The sequence below is a fragment of the Diorhabda carinulata genome, chromosome 11, assembly GCF_026250575.1.
Source record: "Diorhabda carinulata isolate Delta chromosome 11, icDioCari1.1, whole genome shotgun sequence".
Lineage (NCBI taxonomy): Eukaryota > Metazoa > Arthropoda > Insecta > Coleoptera > Chrysomelidae > Diorhabda > Diorhabda carinulata.
In genome coordinates, this window is record NC_079470.1 from 9,885,717 (window position 1) to 9,911,522 (window position 25,806).

At 31.0% G+C, this 25,806-nt stretch overlaps 3 protein-coding genes and 1 long non-coding RNA gene across 6 annotated transcripts in view; 2 read left to right on the forward strand and 2 right to left on the reverse strand.

The window, feature by feature from the left end:
- Nucleotides 1-27: 27 nt before the first annotated feature.
- LOC130899509 (thiamine transporter 1-like) lies at nt 28-11,188 on the forward strand. Of its 2 annotated transcripts, XM_057809497.1 has the most exons (5): nt 28-507; nt 4,465-4,669; nt 6,705-6,916; nt 6,971-7,310; nt 10,066-11,188. In XM_057809497.1, exons 1-5 carry the CDS (start codon nt 199-201, stop codon nt 10,071-10,073), a joined length of 1,074 nt encoding a protein of 357 aa, XP_057665480.1. In that variant the 5' UTR covers nt 28-198; the 3' UTR covers nt 10,074-11,188. The 2 variants fall into 2 exon arrangements, with proteins under 2 accessions (XP_057665480.1, XP_057665479.1); XM_057809496.1 differs by lacking the exon at nt 10,066-11,188 and having other exon boundaries at nt 29-507; nt 6,971-9,347.
- LOC130899510 (protein FAM210B, mitochondrial-like) lies at nt 9,695-12,177 on the reverse strand. The gene is made up of 3 exons (XM_057809498.1): nt 11,897-12,177; nt 11,514-11,841; nt 9,695-10,019 (listed from the first exon to the last, which is right to left on the reverse strand). The coding sequence occupies exons 1-3, from the start codon at nt 11,955-11,957 to the stop codon at nt 9,818-9,820; spliced, it is 591 nt and encodes a 196-aa protein (XP_057665481.1). The 5' UTR covers nt 11,958-12,177; the 3' UTR covers nt 9,695-9,817.
- Nucleotides 12,178-12,418: 241 nt separating this feature from the next.
- Nucleotides 12,419-14,397, forward strand: LOC130899461 (uncharacterized). Its single transcript, XR_009060033.1, has 3 exons — nt 12,419-13,152; nt 13,698-13,794; nt 14,123-14,397. It is a non-coding gene; the product is annotated as an uncharacterized LOC130899461 (long non-coding RNA).
- Nucleotides 14,398-19,850: 5,453 nt separating this feature from the next.
- Nucleotides 19,851-25,806, reverse strand: part of LOC130899459 (frizzled-7) — a 209,593-nt gene continuing 203,637 nt past the window's right edge. For both annotated transcript variants that reach the window (XM_057809412.1, XM_057809411.1), the window contains exons 2-3: nt 25,244-25,536; nt 19,851-23,851 (exon numbers count right to left, since the gene is read on the reverse strand). In XM_057809412.1, coding sequence (XP_057665395.1) covers nt 23,627-23,851; nt 25,244-25,536 — 518 coding nt within the window. In that variant the 3' untranslated portion in view covers nt 19,851-23,626. The remainder of the gene's footprint in view (nt 23,852-25,243; nt 25,537-25,806) is intronic.

Sequence of the window (25,806 nt, forward strand, 5' to 3'; positions counted from 1 at the left end):
TATTCGGGAAGTTGATCATCTCATATACCAAGGTCGTAGTAAACAATTTAAAAATGTTTAAAACATTTATAATTAAAGATGTATTAGTTAACTTCGTGTAGAAGTGGTATGCAGTAAGTTGATTATTTAGTGTATGAAATAATTATGGTTTACAAGGCATAATACTCACTATTATATAAGTGCAAGAAAACATAAAATATGAAGGAATGGATAAGAATTTCTTTGGCACTTAGTATTTTTGGATTTCTAAAAGAAATTCGACCTTCAGAACCATTTGTTTATGAATTTTTGATTGACCATCGATGGAGAAATCTTACTGAAGAAGAAGTCACTCAACAAGTGTACCCTGTTGGTACTTACAGTTATTTAGCACTATTAGTTATAATTTTTTTAATTACGGACTTATGTAGATACAAACCACTCATCATATTGTTAGGAGCGTCTGGAATTGTAATATGGAGCTTATTATTATGGACGAAAACCCTTTTTGAAGTTCAAATTGTAGAGGTGTGTAGTTAATATTATATAATATTAATACTAAGAAAATATATCCTACACTTTTTACTAGTTAAAAATATGTAAAATACAAAACAGTAGAAGCCGAAATAAAGTTTATAATATGTTGTTGCTGGCACTAATAAAATCAAATGCTCACAATTCATTTATAACACAAATACCAGCATCAAATTTATAGTAGTATTTTGAAAACTATTGAGAAACAGCAATTTTTGTGCCTCATTCAATACCACCATTGCTTTACAATAATTATAACTAAAGAAAAAATCCGAATATATATTTAAAGAATATTTTTAGAACTATAGAAATTGAGATGTTTTCTTTTTTTATTTGAAAAAATTGAACTTATATTGTTTTTACAATAAAAATAGTGTATTTTGTTTCTGAAGAATCTAATCATACAAATACAAGTATTTTATTATTTGATTAAAGATTTGTACCATGTGTCATTCAGAATTATATTATTTAGAAAATAAAGAATTGAATATTTACATTTATAGATTTTACAATAAAAAATAAATGAGTAGATTGTGTCCACAGAAAATCTAGTCATATGATTACAACATTCCAAGTACCTACCATATCAGTAGATAATGAGTTTAACAGTTGTTATCACAATTATAATATTTATTTTAAAAATTGATTCATTGAATTTCAAAATTAAATGTATTGTTTTTCATTTTTCAAAAAAGAAATTAGCGAATTTGATCTACAGTAAATTTAACCATATAAAAGAATTATTCCAGGTTCCATATTAACAACAGATTAAGTGTATATTACAATAAGTCATTAACAGCAATAATTTCTTTTTTTTGGTACCTAGAATAACAGTTGTGCTTATTATTTCTGAGATATTTCAAACATGAAATTTGTCTTCAGATAAGTTTTTTTCTATTGTGTGGTTAACAACCAATTATTGTGGTTTTATGTTTTTATTCATTAATACTAAGTTATTATAAAAATAATAATTCTTATCAATAATAAATTAAAATCAACAAAAAACGCACAACTTCCTTCCTCTTTTTTTTTTAAATTATCTCAACATAAACAAAAAACATAAAACAAATAAAAAATTAAATCTTCATATCATGACATCTTCCCCTCAAACAAAACAACATTTATTCTCTTAATATTTTATATGGTCTTATAATTTGACAGGTTTATTAAGAGCCCTACCTCTACTAGGAGATGTTACCAGAGACTCTGAAATGGTGTTTGATCTTCTAGCTGAATTTTGATTAAATTTCCCACTTGTGCTTTGGTCATTGCTAGTTTCTCCATGACTCTTGTTTCTGAAGCTTTTATGTTGAAATTTATGAATGCTTTAAATCAAAACTATTTCTTCACACAATTCGACAGTTGTCTTTTTCTATTAAATAGGATCTTGGAGTATTCTCATTTTTGGCTATGATTCTAGCCAGACTCAATATTTTTCTATCCTTTACTACAACATTGTCATCGACTTTGAAATCTGTTCCATTAGCTGCTGTCGTATTATAATATCTTTTGACAGATGTAAAGATAATCAATGTCTGTGGGACCCAATAACATTGATCAGATAGGTTATTTTGTACTGAGTCTTCTGCTTTGCTAAATCTGCGCTGGAACTTTGCCTGTACCTGACAGTGGGGTGTTCCTGCATCCTAAAAGTGCTGCCTGTGAATCACACATTCTCAACAAATTCTTTGACGTTTGAATTGAACTTTCTGCTAGGTTAGGACTTGAACTACAAAACTGGAATTTCCATAACTTAGCAAATTGTCTACATATGTGAGAATGATAAGACATGTTATTTTGAATTGATTTAAATGTATTTACTAAAGTTTTATCATTTTTATTTTTAGTAGATATAACTTCAACCCACTTGGAAAAATAATCCACTAATACAAGGTATGGTTATGCTCAAATGGGCGTTCTTAAAAATATCTTGAAATCAAGGGTTCTTTAATATTATTTTTACTGCAGAATTCCTTCCAATAAACTATATCTTGGGCATTCCACTTGATTTTTAATCAATTCCATCTCTTCTTATTCCTAAAAGGATCTTAATCATTGTTATACACATTATTTTTAATGTCTTTTCTTAGTTTTTTATATCTTATGAATAGATTTTTATTTATTTTTATTATTTCAATTTAACCATTTTATTATATTATATGAGCTATATTAAAGTGAACTACTATGTACGTGATTTCACATAGGAAGGATTTAAACAATTACTGTAATCTATAATGGTTGTTTATATACATTTTATTGGTGGTATAATTATTATAAACAACAGAAAGTAAATATTTATGTGATATTTAATATGTGCCATAAAAATAGAGTTTTTTCAACATTCATGATTAGAAAAGAGTGTTGATTTGTCGAAAAACCAAACCCAACAAATCTCAAATAGGCAGTTGATATTGAATCCAGAACATGTTGTGATACTTTTATTTTTCAATACATTAATGTAATATTTCATATTTTGTTGAAAATATTTTTTAGTAAACTGAAAATAGTTAACTTTAATGTAAAAAATATACAAATTGTTTGTAGCAGTTGTAGTTTGTAGTTTTTTTATGCCAAATTAAAGCAAAACTTAATATTTACTTATTCACTCACTGTTGCCTTTAAAATAAGAAGGTAACCTTGACAACATGATTCACTTTGTGTGTGTAATAACCATTTAAAAAAGTTAAAACTATCAATATCACAATCTTGACTTAGAATTGGCAAAGCCAAGGACAGATTCATCTAATAATTGAACCTGAAATTACTATTTATAACCAATTCACGTGATTTGTACACATTTTTATTTGTTTAAATTTTCTAATTAGAATGTAGTTAGGAAGCTATGTCTACCTACGTATATTTACAATTAAATAGGGCTGCTGTAGCTCTATTGGATTCCCCTGATCTATTGATTTCACTCCTCTTAGAAAAGTTCAGAACATGGGGTGATTGCACCTTCGTTTTCTATTTCATATGTGTGCACTGGCAATCTGTAGTGTCTCACACTTTCAGAGAATGTGGATAGAGATATCATTCTTTGCACAACAGAATTTGTACCCTGCATTATATGTCAAGTCGAGCGTCTGCAGGTCTCCATTGAGACGACATTACCCCGACATGACTCCTGATAGTATTCGTAAGTTGTTCTTACTTACTAATACATCAACAGATCGTTTCTGGTTATTGTTTCTTAGGAATTTTCTACCTTAGTAATTGTGAACTGCTAAATGTGCCATAAAGTAGTAAGGCCGACCGCTTCCAACGCAACTGTTTTGAAACAAAGGTTGCAAACAAGTTGGTCTTGCAACGGTTTTGCGGTTACCTAACCTCGGTAACGTATAACAGCGGGAAGCCGCACACGAAGTGACTCGAATGAAACTAGTTTGCAATCGGTTTCCGTGCTTGCAGTTGCGTTGCAGGTGATGTTTCATTTGATTATCACATGTTTATTTTGTTTTTTTCAATATGAGTGAACAAGAACTAAATTTCAAATTTGTGGTAAAACAGCTTTTTATCGACATTCGATAAAAAGCTATAAACATTCTATCTGTCTGAGACAGTCTTGTCCTGCTACGAACAGTCTAGAGTTCACATTTTGGCTTTAGGTATTGATGGATCCAATATTTTCTCTGTACTCTGTATTTTCTGAGATTTTGATAATAATCAATAACGTTCTCCTCATCAGAGTTTAAATACATTGAAAAATTACGTTTCACTGTTGCATCAACTGATTTAATACTGATTACGAGTCGTATCCGTGTGCACTGAAAAGTTTTATTTTGATTTGCAAAACTGTTGCAAGAACAACTGGTTTGCAACCTTTGTTTCAAAACCGTGGACTATCGGCCTAATGCTTCCCAATATTAGTGCCAACAAATTATGCCAATATTTCTATGTTCTAATTGTCTATATTATATACTGAGTGTACATGAAGAATTTGGTTATTTCCAGTTTTTTTATGGAGTATTCTGTGCAGCAGAAGTAGCTTACTACAGTTACATATATGCTAAAGTTGACAAGGAGTATTATCAACAGGTTACCTCACACACGAGAGCTGCCATCCTGGCAGGCCGAGCTTTCTCTGGAATATTAGCTCAATTATTGATATCTTTTAGTCTGACTAATTATAGAGATCTCAATTATATCACTTTCACTGGTAAGTACAAATAGATAAATGTTTATACTTCCGAAAATTACTTACCTACTAATAAAGAATGAATCTCTATATTGCGACAAACTAATTGGAAACGCGGAAAAAAATCTAAATTCATCTCCCTGGCGGTTAAAGAAAGCAACGATACGCGATCAAATTTCATGTAATTTTGGTAAAACGGGCAAAGAGACTATCTATCGCCTGTCAAAGTACCAAAATATTTTGAATTTCCTCAAAAGAAGTTTTGCAACTGCGGCGGGTTTGACTCGGCATTTGTTCTATTATTGGATGGGTATTTCCATTTTAAAAATCAAGTTCTCGCCTATGGTACGAAAATCTTGTCGGCCAGTAATAATCTAACAAAATTTTCCAACAAAAATATTTACTAGTCGTAGATAAAGTATAGTATTCTACTCGCTTATAATGAGTCGTTATTCACATGATAAACTCTCTTCGTGAATAATAGTCTTATTGATGTCAATTTAGAGCCATTCAAACTGTTGTATTAACCGTATTTTGATATCAACATCGTCTGTATCAAACAGTAGTATTATCCCAAAGGAGAGCTTCATAATTGAAGCTTTTTAACATACACTGTATGTTTTTTTTACTCATTTCGTTATCTCTTTTATTTGATTCACTGCAAAAATAAAATCCCTTCCTTATTAATTTGGAAGATATAAAGTATAGATGTATACTGATATATATCTGGCAACATCAAATGATAGATTTTAATTTTTAATATCATTCAAATTGTCAGGTTTTGTTTTGTATAAATTTTTTAAGTATTACATTAAAAAGTGATCTAAAGATGAAATAACTGGTAATTAGAGTTATTTCCCGTAATCTGCTTGATTGTAGGAAATGTTCTATATTATTTCTAAATATTTTAATTTATTAATTTGCTCCCAATAAAAAATGAACCAATCTGCTCGAACATCTGTTTTCTAAGGTCTCTCGCCATTAAGGCAGATTAAGACTATCAGTTGTATCAGAATATAATAAAAACTATCCTATTATAGAAACTAGTGTGAATATTTTGCTTTTGCATTATGATTTCACAAAATTCTTGTAAAAAAAGATACTTTGTAAGGATAAAATGGATTTTGTTCCAAAATACTATTATTGAGCTCACTTACATGGCGAAGGCATTTACAAGTTTTTGCACTTTTGATTTGAAAACCATTTATTACTTACAAACATAATAATGTAGTTTTTTCTTCTTAAAACGCCAATGGAAACCCTGCTAGAAGTGTAAACCTGCTAACTGACTTTAACACAAATTTACAGGAGAAAAACAAAACTTAATAAATTAGAATTTTGCAATTTTAGGTTAAAACCAAAAATATAGTTGGTTTATTTTTGCATATTCTACATTATTAAAAACTAATTACATAGTTATTTTTTATTACTAGTAAGTTATAAGTGTTTTTATGACTTCTTCTTTATACGACGCTAACTCCCTACGGAGGTTGGCGATCCAAATGGCTATTGACGTCTGTCCGAGCCATCTGCGCAAGTCTTTCAGCCATGAATTTTGTCTACGGCCGACCGTATCCATGGTCCAACTTTCGCATCCTTACAGAAGAACAGGAAAGATGTAACAGCGAAGTATTCTGGTCCGTAGTTCCAGGCTGAGATTGCGGTTTGCCTGAAGTGTCCTCATGTTGTTCAGAGTTTTCCACGCTTGCTCAATTCTTGATCTGATTTCGAGTTTTGCGTCGCATTGCTAGTTGACGAGCAATAAATTTATTGAAAAAATAATAAATTCGCATTAACTGCGCTTCCAAAAGAGCACAGCGAACAAAAGTAGTTATAAATCAAGAACAACTAGGATTTATTTATACATTAAAGATAAGGCTGGGAAATCCGGAATGGTTGCAGCCCTCAACTTGATCCCCAGATGTTGGGAGTGAGTTGAACTTGTATCTGGTGGTTGGATCCTTTGTGGTCGAAACTACCAACCTGACAGCTGTAGAACAGCAAATATGAAGAATAAAATTACCACAAATTTACTATAATTATCATTTGTTTTCAGCCATGATCGTTGCTACAGTGTGGAGTTTGTTGTTGCCATCAGTTGAAAAAAGTATATATTTTCACCCAGAAGATCTCAGAACCGAACCAATAGTGAAAAAATTGTCAAACGCTTTCAAATTGATGATATCTCATTTTACGACTTCATTTTCAAATACCTACGTATTAAAATGGTCTCTTTGGTATGCTTTATCAACTTGCGGGTTCATTCAGGTAATTCTTTTATAGCAGTTAAAAGGACAATTCAATTATTTTGTCATGTTGTAGGTACAAACTTATATGCAGCCCCTTTGGACTGCTATAGTAAATGACCATTCAAAACCAATATACAATGGCGCAGTAGAAGCAGTATTAACAGTATTGGGTTTCCTAGGTGCATTAATCGCAGGAATCATCAAAACTAATTGGAGAATGAAAGGAGAACTTACTTTGACGATGTGTTCTATATTGCAAGCCTTTGCAATAATATACTCGTCTAGAACTGAAAAAGTTTTTTTAAGTTACGTTTGTTACGTCATTTTTGGTGGACTCTATCATTTTATGATAACAGTTACTTGCAGCGAAGTTGCCAAATATATCGAAGATGATAGTTACGGCTTGGTATTAGGTATTAATACATTCGTAGCTTTAATTTTTCAGACTATTTTAACAGCGATTTTTGTTACCGACGGTGTAGGTTTTGCTCTTAAGCCCAGAGATCAGTACTTTGTCTATGGTTGCTTTCATCTTTTAATAGCCGTCATTTTTATTTGCATAGGATTGATAGTGTGGATGAAAAGGGAAAAGGACTACAGAAAATCCGTCGTATTGTAGTTTATTCGAGTACATTTACAAATATTTTCAATAATTCTTCTTTCATACTTTTTATTTCTTATTGAAATTGTTTTTTCAAATCACAATTTCAATGACTGAAGTGCTTAATTATCAAGGATTTCCTTTACTTAATGATTTTATATCTATATATATATATATATATATATATATATATATATATATATATATATATATATATATATATATATATATATATAATGTCTTATTATGTTACAGAAAGGAATTTTGGGGGATTCCTACGCCCCAAAATTGATTTCATAACACACCAATAAAAACCATGAATTACAAAAATCTCCAACACAATCTTAAAATTTAAGATAATCATGAAAACTAGGACAATTATAGTGGAATTAATAAGAATAAATTTCACTAGTCTGTCCTCATCCCTGGGTAGTACTTTTTCAATCGCCTTGGTCACCTCGTAACATGTGGAATTGGAAATTCTTTCAGGCATCGTTAGTTTTAAAGCAAGGTTGTTCCACTAGAATTTAGTTTTATGATTTCATTAGAGGATATGTATCATGGTTTCTTTCTTCACCAACAGCCCAGTATATGTAAGATGGCTTCCGTAAGCCTTGTGATTGGGGCTACCAGAGTCGTTGTCTTCCTTCTACTTAAGTGTCGTCCTATCCTGAGGGCTAAAATTACCTATGAAGATTTTAGCTCGTATGTAGTTATGCTTCCTTGCTTTTTCCCTTTCACACAGCTTAAGATATTCCTTAATAAGCAAGTTAAGAATTCTCACTGCAGTTTCAGGTCCTATCAGTGGTAGAGTGGCACAAATTTTGAACAGCACGTCATTAATTTCATTGCTCCTAAGTCTCTTAAGTCCAAGGATCCAGAACAGCTTTTCCGCGTTTTTTTCCATCAGTTCTTTGTAACATTTCAGAATCAGCTTTGATCTGGAGATCATGTTAGGCAATGTTATTAGTGCCACTGTAATGTCTGTGAAGATTTGTACACTAATGTTCTTATTTTTTTGCAACAATGCAGTGAGCATGGTTACTAATTTGGAATTCATAACTGCGTACTTTTCTAGAGGAAAGATTTGTTGTATATTCTCTATACGTTTGTATATTTCTGCTCAAGCAAACTCCCCTTTTTGGATCCAGCCCTGTGGTAAAGTTCCTTCGGCCCATAACTTGTAACCCGTATATATTTTTACACCAGTAGTGTGCTAAGAAATATTAAAATTAATGCGGTAATATGTAACATTTCATACCTCTTAATTGTGTGAATTGTTGGTCTTTTAGAATCGATCATTTAGTGAAAATAAACTGAAATGCTTTTAAGAGGGAAATTCTCACTTGGAATTTCGTGAGCTAGTTTTTCATTAAAAGGGGGGAAGGTAGCCTACTATTCTACCGATTTTTGTACTGAATTTTCTAGGCTAGAATATTTGTGATATAGTTAAGTGCTTTTTTTTTAGTAAAAGTGAGAATAACAAGTTTTCAAATAAAGTTATTTGTTTTTGAGTAACAGAAGCAAGACTGGTATTGTGGATATTCCTGTAAATTTTCAATTCATTATTCTAATTTAGTTATTCCAATCACTATTAAATCTTTTGTTCCAGTATTTGAGTTTAGTGATATAGATAGGTAAGGTAACTCATGTATGATCGGAATATTTTATTTTGCAAAAAAATTACACCACATATTAATATATCAGTTCAATTCATATTTAAAAAACAAACAGCCATCTAGATGCCACATCCTGAATCTTATTATTAATTTTTATAATTGGAAGCAGAAATTCGATTGTGAATAAAACTATACAGAAACTTATTAAAATAATAGATTATTACATTATTTACAGTTTTTTTATTTAAGCTACTTCCATCATAAAACTAACAGTTTTCTTGCAAATTAGAAGAAAAAAAAGATTTTTCTTCAATTTTTCTAACCAACTATACTACAATATTTGTAAAGAGGATATGTCCAAGTCCAAGACTACCTATTCTCAATTTTTGTATCCATTGATTAATTTATTCAAGTGCTTTTTGGATCAAAACTTTTTCGCTGGCTTTTAAAAATATGGTTGAGTTGTCATTCGATTCGTAATCGCATGTAGGAAGTTATTGAAAAAATTGAAGATGCGCTCGCAAAAATTACAATCAATTACAAACCAATGACAAGTTATATACCACAAAAACAAAAAAACATTTCCAATTTTTTTATTAGAGAAAGAATATTAATTTATATTTCTTTACAAAAAATAAAATAATAATGTGAATAGTATATGTAAACATGAGATAGTATACTTAGTGATAATAAACTTGGGTCATTTTTTCAAAAATCCTATCCTCCTCAAATATCTAACAATGAATGGTACAGCTGCTAGAGTTATAGTGATTCTGATTGGAGCAAAAACTTTATGAATAGCATAAGCAACAGCAAAAGTCCCAGCATTTGTTGCTATGTTACTATTAGAAAACCAGTCCTTTAATCCTATACTCTCAAATAGCGACATCACATCTAATCCTCTGAAAAAAAAAATAATATGTCTCAAAAATAATTCTTCTATTTTAGGTTGGTAGAAATAAAATTTTTTTAAATCAAATCAACTACTAAAGGCCGGTTTCATAAAGATGATTGTAGCCGTTTACTGTTTAATTTAAGGACTTGATAAGACAATACTATGTCTGCATCTAAAGCTAAGGTATGCATTCTTCTTATTGCAATCTACAATTAGAACAAGAATGGTATGAATATTCCAACGAAGAGTCGCAAGGAGTCCCTACTCCAATAAAAAGTTAAATACACTCTTTGTCCGAAAATATTCAAGCTAGAAAAAATTATTAACATTCAATTCCAATATCCCCAGATATTAATTTTAGAGAAAAATAGAAAATGTCACTGTTAGTGACAAATATTAATAAAAAAACAAAGGTGAGATATATTTTTTATTAGTTTTTTCATTATACTACAAAAGAGCAAAATGCTCATAGATTAATGGTCATCTTGCATCACTACTGTTGCCACCAATTTCTTTATTTACCCAATACCTGAATATTCTATTTCAACTAAACTTTCCTATCATTTTGGATTTTTCAAACATGCATATGTTTTTCATCCATACTCAAACAAGCTTGCCCTGTATTTTTGATACTGTGTGAACCAGCAAAGTCCTGAGATAACTCTCTAGAATTTAAGCTCAATACTCCTATTATTCTAGCATGGATGATTTTCAAACAAGCATATATTTTTAATCAATCTTTGAACAAGTTGGTTGTCTTTATTTACAATACTATGTGACCCAGCAAAATCCTGTTTTTTTCATATACATCCAACCTTCATAAACAACTCTCTAGGATTTCAGCTCAATACTGATATTATTTTATTGTGGATGATTTTTTAAACATGCATGTTTTTCATCTATATTTGGACAAATTTACCTATTAATAAATAGATGGAGATAAGGAAAGTTTTCTGAATTTTGAGGATCAAACTAGAAAGAGTTGGCTACAGGTGCACTTTAAAAAATATGTAGTATAATTTTATTATTATAAAATAAAACAAAATTAAAACACACTGCTGCTGCTAATAGGCTGTGCTAATGCAAAGCAATAATATGTTCACTGTTTCTTTCTTCAATCTGAAGGATTGGAGAAATTCACTGTCAAATAATTAATAAATGTGACTTTCTTATTTTGACAAATCTTTCATCTTCTAATAATTTCAGGTTCATCATCAAATAACTTGTAACTAATATATCATGCTTTATTGACAATTACAATGAACCAAATCTTTGGGTTTGTAGAAAATTGAGATTATATTCAATATGGTTAATATTTCATGGATTGCATAAAATCGATTTACAAATATAGATGTCTAGAATTCGAAATTACAGCTTTAAAGATCTCTAAAGTGGCTTTAAGCTTAATGCTTGATTATGAAATTGAAGAGGACTTTAAAATTTAAGGCCAATTTGATTGTTGGAGTCAAATATGTACATAAAAAATAAATTTTTGACTTACATTGATACAAGAGCATATGATGTACCCAATGATATTAGAGATATTCCAACATGAAAAATGATCACCGTTGACCCATATTCTTTAACGGCCTTTTTTAATTTTTCTTTTCTTGATAATGACTCTGTAATTACTATTTTATCAGGAGCTTGTTTAACAGAAGTACCACTATCTTCCTTTGCTTCTTTAAATTCTGTACTATTAAGTCTAAATGTTTGTCTAGATAAAATATTTTGATTCATTATAGATGGAACTATAAAAGAATTCACTACTGAAGTTCTGGATAGAGGAGTCAAACTATGACAATATGATCTATAAACACTGCAGTTTCCTAAAACAATTACCAGCGTTTTCTATGCAATTATCATTTATTTACATAGCATTACCTAAATTAATAGTACTTTTTCTTATGACATTTATTATTTGCGTATAATTTGCACGACCCATTATTAATATTTATAAACAAATATGTCTTATTGAGTATTTAAATTTATATTCTTATATTTCCAAATAAAAAATCACCCATAATAAATTTGTCAATGTCAATGTCTGTTATGTTGCCAGTATTACCAAATGCAAATCTATATTATTCAAAATTGGCTAAATAGTTGACAACGGAAATATTGCCAACTGTATGTATGTTCTACTACTTCCAACTACGGAAAGATGCATAAATAAAATAAGCAGATAAGCTCATAGGTCACCAATAGAATCGATTCCAAACTACATTTGATACCCAATTCGGAATCAGCAGTCCAACTTTTATAAAAACGTTGCGGAATCGTTAGATTGAACATACGCTACAAACTCAACACATTGTGGATCGGACGCCATGTTTTAGAGGACTCTCAATTTTTGCTAGGTAGCGACAAATAACAAACCCTAAGAATGTTCTGTGGGTAGCGGTACTGAAAACTGAAACAGAGCCACACCAGAAATGTGTTAAATCAACTGTGTTCTGTGATCAAACGTTAACTTGTGGCCTTCTTACAAGAAAAAACGATTGAATTCGGTCATGATTATTCTATATACTTTAGTTTTGAATTATAATGTCCATTTTTATATACATATATAAGCATGCGGATGTACGTCATTATGTAAAAAGAACCACCACATTACGTAACACTTGTCAACTTTAATAAGAATAATTTCGTTTGAATAAAATAATCAAAAAGCAACCAATATAGCCTCTTAATAAAAAATACAACCGTCAAAAAATAAGAATTGACACAAAAATCAAATATAGTAGCGGTAGCGATATTTCGTGTAATAGTGCTAAGCACTACGTTCGGTGAATTTGAATTATAATATGCAGGCTTAATAATGAACTAGATTTTATTTTACCTATGGAAGGTAGATAGAAGGAAATAAATCTATATGAGTATTAACATCATAGAATATCAATACTAGACTGCGAGATTCATATACTTTCCATAAAAAAGTTGCTCCAACTTTAAAAAGAAGCAGCCTCTAATGTAAGGTATCTTTATTTCACTGTGCGTGCAATGATTGGTGAAATGAGGGAAGACAGTCGAGGAATAGAATGGTGGAATTAATACGATAATTTATGTCCTTAAGTATCATCATATCTATCTTAAATTAGAAGCAGGTTTACATGTTGATCTTTCTTACCTTTAGTTAGGTAAGTTGGAAGAGTTTTTTATTTTTCTGATAGAAATGTTGTTTTTCGAAATTAGATATTTGCTTAGTGTGCATAGGGAATTGAATTCCCTTCACAGCGTCTTTCTTGTTTGCAAATACCAAATTTTATTTGATTTTTACCGATATATTTCATCTGAAAAAGTATATTCATGTTATTAAGGAATGGAAGAGTTTAAATATATATTCGCTTGACAAATGCAATGAAGATGAAAACAGACATACTTCTCTTGTGTCTTTTGTAGATTTAGATTATGATGAAAAACTACATGATAATTATCATAGTGATTTTTTCAGAGCATTGTGTTCTACTTTCTTCTTTTTTATAATAAATATTCAATAACAAATTAATTTATTATTTTACGTTATTATGCGTAGAAAACCTTCGTACCTCTCTTAAGATTGCAGTAACCAACCCCTTTGGCAAGGGAGGTAATAGCACAGGCGCTAGAGAGGGTTTTTTATGTCTAATAGTGTAACTGAAATGAAGACCCATACTGAGATTTATTCTCACATATACCATTTCAGTTTTAGGTAAAGAATGTTTTGAGGGACTGGAATGTTTATTTTTTGATTCACACCCTAGGCCATAAGAAGAAGACGCAATTCCATAGTTCACTTTTTGGTTAGTATATTATGAATTAATAAAAAAATGACTGATCACGTGACTCCCACATCTCTATTTAAACTATTAACTGAAAGTCATATTTGACATTTTTACGCAAAATTTGGCATTTTGATGTTTACGATGGTATTTAACGTTGTTGTTGGTTTAATAACAAAATTCTATTTTGATATATTTCCCGGATATCATACCATTATTAACGCTGTAATTCGCGCTCCATCTTTCCATATCTCTATTTACTTCACCGATAGCGCCATCTTTCCATATCTCTACTCACTTCACCAGTAGCACCATCTTACCATATCTTACCAAAACTTACATTTTACAGATACCATATAAGGAGTCAAGCGAGAAGGCGTGGTCACGTGACTTATGAAAAGTGGATTGGAGGGGCTGGTCTCAAGTGCCCCATTACCTACTGTCCTTAAATGATAAATACCAAAAGTGTTACCAAACTCTGAAAAATCACGCTTGCGTCAAACCGCTTTCAAGATTTGAGTAGGTTTATTTGAAATGAGAGCATCATGAAAATACTAAAATTTATTTTTGAACAAAATACAAAAACTTTGTTATTTGTATGTCAAATACAATTGCAGAACGTCACACTTATCTATTACTATTTAAAATTTTACACAGCAATTCTCTATATTTAAAAAATCAGTCAAAGACTTAGAATATAATGAGTATTATTTACACTGTACAAATTATTAACATAGATGACAAGAAACATAGAAAATTTTGATATTAAAAATATACTTTTGTGCAATTTTCCTTTTTCTTTGGAAGCTTTATTAATTATTGCATAGTTGAAACTACTAAACCTTAATACACAGGACAAATATATTTATGATTAACTAAGTAGAGTAAAAAGCAATTAGAAAAGGCACATATATTTTCTAATATTTTTTGAGGGTGTCTAAATAATTTCTTTTATCCTATATAAAAGTTTCTTCTTGAAAATATACAGAAGATTTTTTTCTTATTTATTTAATTTGAAACAGTAAGTATAATACTAGTGTAAAAAATATTTGTAATGTAGAGGATCATTCAAATAAAAAATGTGGGTATGTATTTCAATAGTTCTAAAACTTCTCTATTTTTCTGTATAAATTGACAAGCTAACGCTTTTATTTTTATCTTTGATTGATGTTCAGTCTTTCCCCTCATTCATAAAAATATATGCAACTGCCTTGTTGTATAAAAATAGGCGATCATGTGATTTATTATTTAGAATTTATAGAGGTAGACAATATTATTACCAGAAATACAACCACAATTATTTATGTTGTTTCATTATAAATTCTTAGTTTAAAAAAATAGTGTATGATTTTTGAGTAATAAAATATCTATATACATCTTGTAGAACTTAAAATTCAAAAATTTAAGATTCTCAACAATGTTAACCGCTATACAGAGGTCGGTATAAGTCAGACAACGCTCTCGAAAAATCACGTAAGTCCGGCAACGTTCATAAGTCTGACAACGCTGTCGAAAAAGATTAAAACGAAGCATGTTCGTGCTTTAAAAAGTTACGTCGTATCTCGGTACGAACGCGAATTATGAAACCGAATTTCAACAACAATTTCCGATCTCGTCGCTACCAAATCATTCAACAGTGTGGAAGACCTACAAGAAATTCTTGAAAAAACGGGCTCTGTTGCCGACGCGTCGCGTTCTGGACGGCCGGTATCTGTAACAACTAACGAAAATATGGAAACAAACAGCAGCAACTGCAGTGCGGCTATCGGGAGAATTTCAAATATCCGATTGTTTTTTCCGATGAATGCTAAAACACATGTACTATCGAGTTTACCATCGGCGACTCCTCCACTCGCTTCATGAGGATGATTTCGATCGCAGATTGGAATTTTACAAGTGGTATCTCAGATACAGATACGGATGATCCGCAGTTCTAGCATTCAGTTTTGTGGTCAGATGAAGCAACCTTCAAGCTGAACGGTACGGTACGGTCAAATGACATAACTTCTGAACTAGTACGACCTGAATCTTCACGTCTTCATTAAAGAAAAATTAAATCTGCCTGGTGGGTGTTTGTGTGTGTGTGTGGGCAGGCGCGGGAGGTATCATGGGTCCGTACTATTTTGAGGTCACGATCCAACACTCGCGTTATTTGACGCATGGGACTTGGCCGCACTACGCGTTATGGGTGCGAGAGTACCGTAATGTTCATTTTGGAAGATGGATAGGCAGTCGAGGATTCGTTGAGAAGTCCGCACGGTCACGTCACCTGACACCCTGTGGTTTCTGCCCGGGGGCCTTCATAAGAACCGCGTTTTTGTATGATTACCACGATATCCAAATTACAATTCGCGGACAGCTTGACATGTTTTGCCTCTCCGTTGAGAAACGTTACCGTAAATGCTTTGATCAAGATAGGCATCAATGTGAACCCTTATGGAAATCCCCTTTGTAATATCTTTTAATACATTCATTTTAACGCTGTTTTTAATTTTAATGTAAATTTATTTCCTGACTTATACCGACCTCTGTAGTAACTTTTTCACATATCATTAAAATTCAAATACAAAATATATTAAGAGTGCCATAAACTAGCCAGTATGTTATAGACATTATAAAGGGTGAATAAACTCTTATTCCAAAAGCAAACTGTAGAATCTAGATGTGATTTGTTGTCCATCTAACCCAGTTTAAATTCAACCAAAAAGTTTCTTCTACAGGAGCTAGCGTCCTTTCAAGATTACATGTTTAATCGGTACTTTATGCACAACTCATTGTATTATCTAGCAGTGATAAATTGGTTACTATAAAACAGTTAAGTGTTTTATATTGCCATCACAATTGTTCAACGCGAGAGTGTAAATTGAAATCAAATCTATTAGTTGTCTATTTGAAAATGCATTTACATTTATTTTTAAGCTAGTTTTGAACCACTACAAAACTTTAATGAAATCTTGAAAGAATTGTTAACCGATTTATCTTTCTAATTACTTCATCAAAACAATATTCTTGGCGTCACTATTACTTATAATTAGATATTAGATGAAAATTATATATTTCCAGGTTAAGTGGGGGATAGTACCAATACAATAGTCACAAGTCGACTGAGTGTCCCTAGATTTAATCTCATCAAATTCCATAAACTTCCATAAACTTTGGCTGAACTATAGTCAATGTGGGTCCTCGCCCCATAGGGGGCAATTTTATTGTAAAGGGAGAAAATGAACTCAGAACGAAGTTAACCTTTTGCTCTAGGCCATTTAAATGCAATGCTAGATTTCATAAATATTATAAATTCGTTTAACGAGAACAAAATGTCAACTGGGTTTTTGGCGTCGTTAAGTTAGCTGCCATGCGGCAGACTGAAGGATCCGAGCGGACTCCCGGACGGTTCAAAATCAAAGTTGATGGAGAAAGAAAACTGAGGCGATTTGTGAAGAATCTGCGGTATGATGATGCCTAGCAAAAAATGAAGATAGCTGGCATGTTGCAGCCAATATTAGTGAATTTGTCTGATATATCATATATACAGTATTGAGAAGAACTCACAGAAATGCAAAATGATAAGTCAGTTAAAACATTAAATATTAAAACATTAAGAAAAGTATAGCTTTCCTGAGTATCTTTCTATTTTCTATAGGGGTATTTTCCCTATATGTCATTGAATGCAAAAACTACAAAATATACAACTTGATTTTTCTCGAAAACTATGAATAATAGCGAATTTAGACATTTTTTCTGTAAAATAACTAATAATAGTTATCCATATTCCTGTAAAATTTGTCAATAGCGAATAATTTTTTATTGTAGGCTTAGAAAATTTAGCAAATTTGCAATTTGTAAATATCAATTTTTTACCGGACAGAATTTTTGGATAATGGTTAGGTTAGATGGGCATAAAATCACATGTTTTGTGTGAAGTTTGCGTTTGACGGAAAAGTTTCTGTACACCGTGTATAATACAAAAAAGAGGATTCACTGAATATTAAATTCATTGAAGAAATATTTAATTAACAGACATTAACTTATACAAATTTTAACAATATAGTGCACTGTTTTACGTGAGTATATTTGAAATCATTAAAATATCTAATACTAGAAAATTACACAGTATAAGTCAAATTATATAATGACATTTTACCATACAAATTCCATTAGATTGATACATTCCTAACGTCCAATAAATTACTGTTTATTTGTCGGTATATATTTCACATTAAATGATTAAGTTATCAATCATAACCATCAAAAAAATTTGAAAAGTTCATTTATGTGTACAAAGTTACACATTTTCGATAATTGCATCAGTGATAATTTATTTAGTGCATAAAATTATTATTAATTATTATATATTTAGAAATAAAACATTTACAATCACGCCACATTGTTTTATGTATAGACTTACCATCTATTTCTATCACAGAAGAAACCCCAAATTCGAAAGAACCACATTTCAATTCAAAATGGATGGTGTCGAGCAACTTGCGGTGATTAAGTACTCGAGTTTATTGATGCCAACGCAAATTCAGAAAGATTTTGTGAAAATATAACGGAATCTGCATGACATAGTGTACATATGTTGTCGTGAGTTTAAAGGTGGTAGACAGCCGTATACAAAGGAACATGAAAGTGGAGCATAACATAACAGATGCTAACAAGTAAATTCAAAAGGCATTTGTTTTTCAACATACCTAGTATAGACAATATTAATTACAATGAATGTGTCATATGGCTCCAGTAGTATGATTTAGCGGCCAAAATATGCAGATTAAGGAGTGGCGTCATCGAGGTTCAGCACTGCTGAAAAAACTGGAGATTAAACCATCAGCAGCGAATGTCATGATAAATGTATTTTGGAATATTGAATATGAAAAATATTGTTAGATTACCAGTAAAATGCGGTCACAATCACAGGTGCTTATTGTGTCTATTAAGTTTTAAACAAAATGAGGTGCAAAGATTTTTCTTGCATTAGTATAACACACACAGTCACAGTTCTACCATTACAACAGCCGCAATGGGTCGAAGCAAAGGGTGTAAGGGTATATTAAAGGAAGTTTTGATGGTTCAATATGCATTAATGAGGTTAGCGATCGAAAATAATTGAAAAACACCACGAAATTGCAAAATGGATGGAAAATATTGGAAATTCATATGGAAGAATAATATTACAAATTAACACATCTGAAGACTAATAGCACGGACGCAAAGGAAAGAGAGGTATTTATAATGAAGGAAATACATTATATGGGAGGAATCAAGAATCATAATGGAGCAAGAAAAAACTGAAACACAATGAAATATAAAATATATATGGAAAATATTACTAGGCACAATTGAAAATCTGATTAATAAAACCTGTTGATATTTTTATGATGGTATTGCTATATTATATAAAATACCAATTCTTTTCTCATGATCTTTGATAATTTTCATCCCAAAAAATAATATTCAGTGAATTCATTACAAATGATATAAAAATAGAATACAATAAAATTATCACCACTACTATTATCTGTTATACAAACAATAATTCTATAAAAAAAAAGTAAAAACATTCTTTTGGTTGGTTGAAAAAATATTCAAATTATGCAGTTTCACAGAATATACTAGACTTAAGAAGTTATATTTTTTGAACGATTTATAAAATTTATGCGATTATAAGTATTTTTAAATATGTACGTTTGCACAGAATTTGTATCCAGTCCTATTAATATATTGGACAACGACAATATTTTACCATTTCATTTTATTCCAGGACTTGTGTTGATCCAAAAACCTTCTCGATACGTGCATGCAAATACTTTTGTATATAATTTGATACTTTATTAGTATACGAGCTCAAAACTTGGATTTGAAGGCCATATTGTGTATATTAATATCCTTTGATAAAATATTTTTAGTCGTTTGGAGATAATTTACTATTGTTACTAACTCGTCCCCGACATGAAGCCGGCCCTGTCGGTTATAATGGAATTCTAGGATTTGGCGAAGTTTTGTTTGTTTGATTGTTTCTTTTGAACTAATTTCTAGAACAGTCTTTTTATTTATTTGCTTTGTTTTTTTATTTACTATAATTTTTGAGAATTTCGTTTTGGGTATATAAACAAGTTCGTTTAGCGGAGTTAGTTAGTTTATAACAAATAGTCATAGTGAATGGACGAAAGGAAACGAAAATTTTAAATTAATTGTATAAGTTAGTTAAATGTACTGTAAAGTGTTTAAAGAAATAAAGAACGTAAGAGACAGTGTTTATAAATTTACCCAACCATTAGAAATAAATAAATAATAAAACCATTACAATATATTTTTCTCAAATTATTTCCGTATAAATGTATAAAAATGTATAAATATTTCTATAAAAATAAAATTATTTTGTTTTCTTTAAATGAAATCCAACTATATATGTTCTGGGGTTTTGATCACAACCTTGAACATTTGCATGACTCTCTTTGCTAACAACATTCTTTTCTACATTTATTTCTAGAAGAGAATGGAATTTTTTTGTGAGATAAACATTCACGCATTTGGATATTCGCTGTGGATTTCTCATTTGCTAGCATCTGTGTTACTGATTAGATTTCGCATCCTACTGACTGCGCCAATTAACTTATGAGAACTTTGAAATCCGTTTTTTAAAACAAAAATTTATTAAATTCAAATTCTCAAATAACTCACGCGAAACTAGTATTTTTATTTGTATGTTTTTGAACTATCAATGAAAGGTTGGATGCACGTTTTTTTGGATCGATATCTCCTGGACTATTATTCGAAAACTTGGACTATTAAATTATTAAAACAAATATATGAAGTTGGTAATTGTAATTTATCTAAAACTGGTAATTGACAAAAGTAATTGTTAAAAATGAAAAAGTCTTAAGTATTAGGTTCTCAATAATAATAACCTTGACGAAACAATCGGTCAATTAGTCTAAATGAGATTATGATCAAGTATAATTTGATGGAATTTAGTACTCTGAAACTGTGAATACTACTGTGATACTTTTTCACCAACTTATCTGTATAGTTTTCATAGAAATACTGCAGTCTTGTTTATTTCTCTAGAACAAATATACAATTATAAAATATAAAGTTCCAAAGGTAGATTCACCAACGCTTCCAATCTTTCAAGCTCTTTACAAGAATTAAGATGGTACAAACTTTACTTACTTTCATTTAAGTACATTCTGATTTGTATATGTCATAGTCAGAGGTCTCTTTCCGGAATGACTGATTTATCTTAGGTTTGACCTTACACTAAAGTATTTATAGTGAAACCCAGAAGTATCCGCAAACAAGTTTAAAGTTAAGTGGATAGAACAGTATTATTATTGATAACAGAGATGAATAAGGTATAAAAATTTCGGGAGAAAAGCACTAATTAGGAGGAAGTGATCTTTTCATATCAAAAAGTTACGGATGTGTAAGCAAATTACCATATTCCCATTCCGATAACAAGTTTTCAAATTCTTGGGTTTACATTTAGATGAAAAACGTACATGGGAAACACATATCAAAAACAAGAGAAAAGAGTTAGATTTGAAACTAAAAAATATGCATTGGCTACTCAACAAAAGGTCTTAACCAAGACTCGAAAATAAATTGCTTATCTACAAAACTATATCCATACCAATCTGGTCATAAGCAATAGAACTATGGGGCTGCAGTAAACCTTCAAATACGAATATACTTCGAACTTTCCAATCCAGGGTATAGCCCCCTGGTACGTTACTAACTAAACAATTCATAACGATATGAAGATCCCACTAATCAAAGATGTGATAAAGAACTTTTCATTCCAATGACCACAACTATGAATTAATAAATAATCTATTCAACCAGCCACTACCAGAGATGATTGAAAAGAATATGCCCAGAAGATCTCCCACAATAAATACTCTCAGAGTACCGTTAACGAATGGTTCCTGATTCACTTTAGTAACTTATAGACAATTTACTTATTACTCTGCTTTTAGAGTAGATTGTAAAAGTGCTGTATATTATTAAAAAAAATTGTATTCTATTGAGCTATAAGGGAAAAACTACAAAGTTGCAGACCACGATGACTTCGGAAGTAAAGTAAAATGCATGCATTGGAGAAACTAAAGAAAAGAAGGCATTTATTATATATTTAAAATAGGGATAGAGGGTCTATTCTTTACAGCCCACTATATAGTTAAGTAGTTAAGGAATAAATGTGAAGAATCCCGCCAAGAGGATTTTCCCGCTGGAATTATTTTTCGCGGGAGAAAGTTCATTGGTGGAAAATTTAGTATAAAATAGATAAGTCAAGTTAATAGGCTTCAGTCTCTGAAGAATGGTAATGTAAACTGTATAAATATGACCAACGGTTCCAAAAATGTCACCTTTATATTTTAGGTATCAAATACGATAAAATAGTTGATGGCTTATATACGGTAGGAAAGATGAATAAACCCATTTTTTTGAGGAATTAAATAAAAGAATGCAAAGAGAATTTTTTTAATTTCAACTATGCGCCCGACGTTAAGTTATCTCTGAGGAAAAACAGTGGGAAAGGTTTTAAATTTGGGGTCAAGGTCAAAGCATAATAATGTTTTCGTGTAAATGATGTTTATATTCAAATCTATGAAATTTTTTAATGGCTACATATGAATATTGTTGATATATTATTTTCATTACCCTTTTTTATCAAGTCATAACCTGCTAATCAGAGCGTCATAATCAACTAATTGATTTTAATGAATTTGAAAAACTTTTTATTTAAAAATATATAAGAAATGCAAAAGGTTGTATGAGTTATCGTCCAGAAATTTAGGGTGCTACTACAAAAAATGGCAGCTAGCCCATTGGGTTCCGTGAAGGATTGTGTTTTTAGATATATGGAATTAGATTTTTCAAGTTCAATTAAAAGATCAGAGACATCTTGTAATTTGTTTGGAACCGATTCGATTAGGAGAATTTTATGACATTCGTTAAGAAGGAAATAGGAATTTCCTTGATGTAAGGCACAAAATAACCAATTAATGAATTATGTATATTTTATAAATATTTACAAATTGAACCAATCGAACATTCTAATAACAGGACCGTGTTTTAAAACTAATTTTAAATAATCATACATGCGGTGAGGTTCGATCGTCACGGTGTCAAACCAAAGTTGTACTACGAGATCTGGTAGAAAATATGATAAATGCATTTTGTATCAACTAGTAGTTTTTTAAAGATTTTAAGATAATAAGTGTTGAGTTTGAATTCGTTTTGGCAAGATCATGTTTGCAGTACCTGTTATTGAAATCTATGTTTAGTGATAATTTAGAACCTTTCAAACTGTTTGCTAATGTAAGAGTGAATTAGAAGTGGAAACGAAGCAATAAAGGACGAGTAAGAATAGTTTTTTTATTGTGTGTGATAAAATAAACTTGTAAGAATTAATCAACTACTTTTTTCTTCACCATAATAACGCGCTGTGCTACAAGTAACATTTCACGACCGCCACAAGTCTTGATGTCCAAATCCGCCTTACTCACCATTTTCAGTACCATGAGACTTCTGGCAAAAAGGAAATGTACTAAAAAAGGAATGTTTCAACTTCAAAGCTGATTTTGAAGAGGCTACGGCAAAGCAGACATTCCGAAAGAAGCCTTCCGATCATGGATGCAACATTAATAACCAAGAGCAGTAATTTGATAGAGATTAACTCAAATTTTCACTTATAACAAAGTATTTCTGCTCAATAAGTAAGTATCAAAAATAAGATATTTTAATATTGAATGTACTTGGGAGGACTGTTTAAATTATGAAAGAGCTTGATGAATCTATCTTTTCAAAAACTTCAACAAAACGTTCAGGTAACATTTTATAAATTAATATTTTACACGTACGCTTCAACATGTCGACCTTCCAGTCTATTAAAAAATACTTTCCAGCTATGTACAGTTTTACCCGACCAGATCCACACGCTGGATGTAATTCCAACGATCATGGTCATCAGATACTTGACCATGAATACTTCAAACCTAGGATGAGCTTTTTCTTTCAAATCCCTCGGACAGGGTATGGCGTATTTTGATTTTTCACACATATCTTGATTCCATGTCTAAAACAGAATATGGAGTTGATTTTAAAAAATAAACCACTATTTTATTTTTCACTTAACAAATCGATTCATAGGTAGAATATTTTATTTATATATGAGGGTTGCCTGGAAAATTTGTAACTTCAACCGAAGATATTACTACTTAACAATTGAAGTTGGAAAATATACATTCTCAGGCGTTGATATATTATGACTAAAATTTCAGCTATTTTGGACTTTTTGATGATGATATAAGTGAGTAGTCGTGAAGATTTTTTTGAAAATGTAGAAAAATGGGGAACGAGCTGTCATTAAATATTTGTTTTTGAAAAGCAATACGCCTACACATATAAAAGAAGAGTTAGACACTTTGCACTATCATTTACAACCGTACACTTTTAGGCAGCTGAATTCAAACCTAGCCGTATCAGCTTGACTGACGAAGAGCGTTCAGGACTGTTAAAAACTGCGACAACCAGCGATATCATCGATAAAATTAACCAAATGGCACTGGTCAATTGTCGGATTAACTTTGAACCAAAAGCGCAATCGAATGAATATTTCCTTGGTCTTATTGACGCCGTTCAAGCAAAACGAGTCGGATTTTTTCGTCGATTCACGGCTGTAGAAGAAACCTCTTCAAAGTATTAAAAATATAGCAGGAAAGAATTATACATAACTGCTTGATTAGATAAATGAGGAAATTGCAAAAAGTGACCGAATTTTGTCCCATCAGTACAACACTCCTTAACACACTTCTCCTCACCTCGCAGAAGAGATATTTTCATCAGACGAGGATCTTACGTATACATAGGTAAATGTCTATTTTGATCATAGTTTAGCATCGTATATCTAACCTAACCTAACCTAACCTAACCCAACTTAACCTAACCTAACCTAACCTAACCTAACCTAACCACTAATATTAACTAAGAATATTGATAGAATATCAATCAATAAACAGCAATACACAAAAATTCATAGAATTTTAACTTTTTGAAGGTCAAACACGAACCGAAAAAAAACAAATATTGATAGATTTACTAACGATAGCCGCTTGTAAACGAACTAGACTAAATTCTCTGCAAATTTTATGATACATGATGTCATCATTAGGTAATGAAGACATGCGAAGCTAAACTATGATGTATAGATTATTTTTCGCGCCTTTGGCACACTATTTTCAGTGTTTGTGACTGGATAACAATAGGCTAAACCCATAAATTGAGCCCAACCCGGGTGGTACTACCTGCACTTGATAAATAAAAAATTTACAATGAAACCAATGCCAAACTATGAAAGTGGCTTAAATATTAGTTAGTCCCTTTGCATACCTAATCAGATTTTGTTACTCTATACCTTTCTAAAATAAACTATAGTTACACAAACTACTATTATATTTTAGTAACTCACCAGCATCCATTCATCGAAATAACTGTGTTCGTAAATCAAACAGGAAATTACTACGAGAGCAGGAAGCGTGTACAGAACGGAAAACACACCAATTCTAATCATTAGTTTTTCTAATTTGTCCGTCTTTGTGCCGTCATGTTTCATAACTGTTCGTATGCGGAATAAGGAAACGAATCCTGAAGTAAGGAATATAGTACCTATCACCAGATACACGACGAGAGGAATGAGAACGAACGTTCGCATCGCGTCTACGTTCCATATACCAACATAACAGACCCCGCTAAGTATATCACCTGGAACAAAATAAATCATTAAAAAGAGAAACGAGATAATATTCCTTATTATTAGTGTTAATCTTTTCTGTATAGATTTCAGCATGAACTGGTTGGTATCCCGGAACAACTAAAGTCTAAAAACAAATTTGATCCCAGATACTTCCTCAATCCTTCGAAGATATATTCTTATGCCTCTAATTTGCAACAAATAACTTCATTAAGTTTTAGTTGACGTGTTTTCGGTATCTTCTTATTTTCGACTGATTGTTTTTCGATTTTTCACCCTGA

Excerpts from the sequence above, each read along its gene's own strand:
- LOC130899509 (XM_057809496.1), top strand. The coding sequence starts at position 199 with ATGAAGGAATGGATAAGAATTTCTTTGGCACTTAGTATTTTTGGATTT. Across the intron at positions 4,670-6,704 it reads CAATTATATCACTTTCACTG|CCATGATCGTTGCTACAGTG; the intron begins GTAAGTACAAAT and ends ATTTGTTTTCAG. Across the intron at positions 6,917-6,970 it reads CAACTTGCGGGTTCATTCAG|GTACAAACTTATATGCAGCC; the intron begins GTAATTCTTTTA and ends GTCATGTTGTAG.
- LOC130899510 (XM_057809498.1), bottom strand. The coding sequence starts at position 11,957 with ATGGGTCGTGCAAATTATACGCAAATAATAAATGTCATAAGAAAAAGT. Across the intron at positions 11,842-11,896 it reads AAAAAGTACTATTAATTTAG|GAAACTGCAGTGTTTATAGA; the intron begins GTAATGCTATGT and ends TAATTGTTTTAG. Across the intron at positions 10,020-11,513 it reads TCATATGCTCTTGTATCAAT|AGGATTAGATGTGATGTCGC; the intron begins GTAAGTCAAAAA and ends TTTTTTTTTCAG.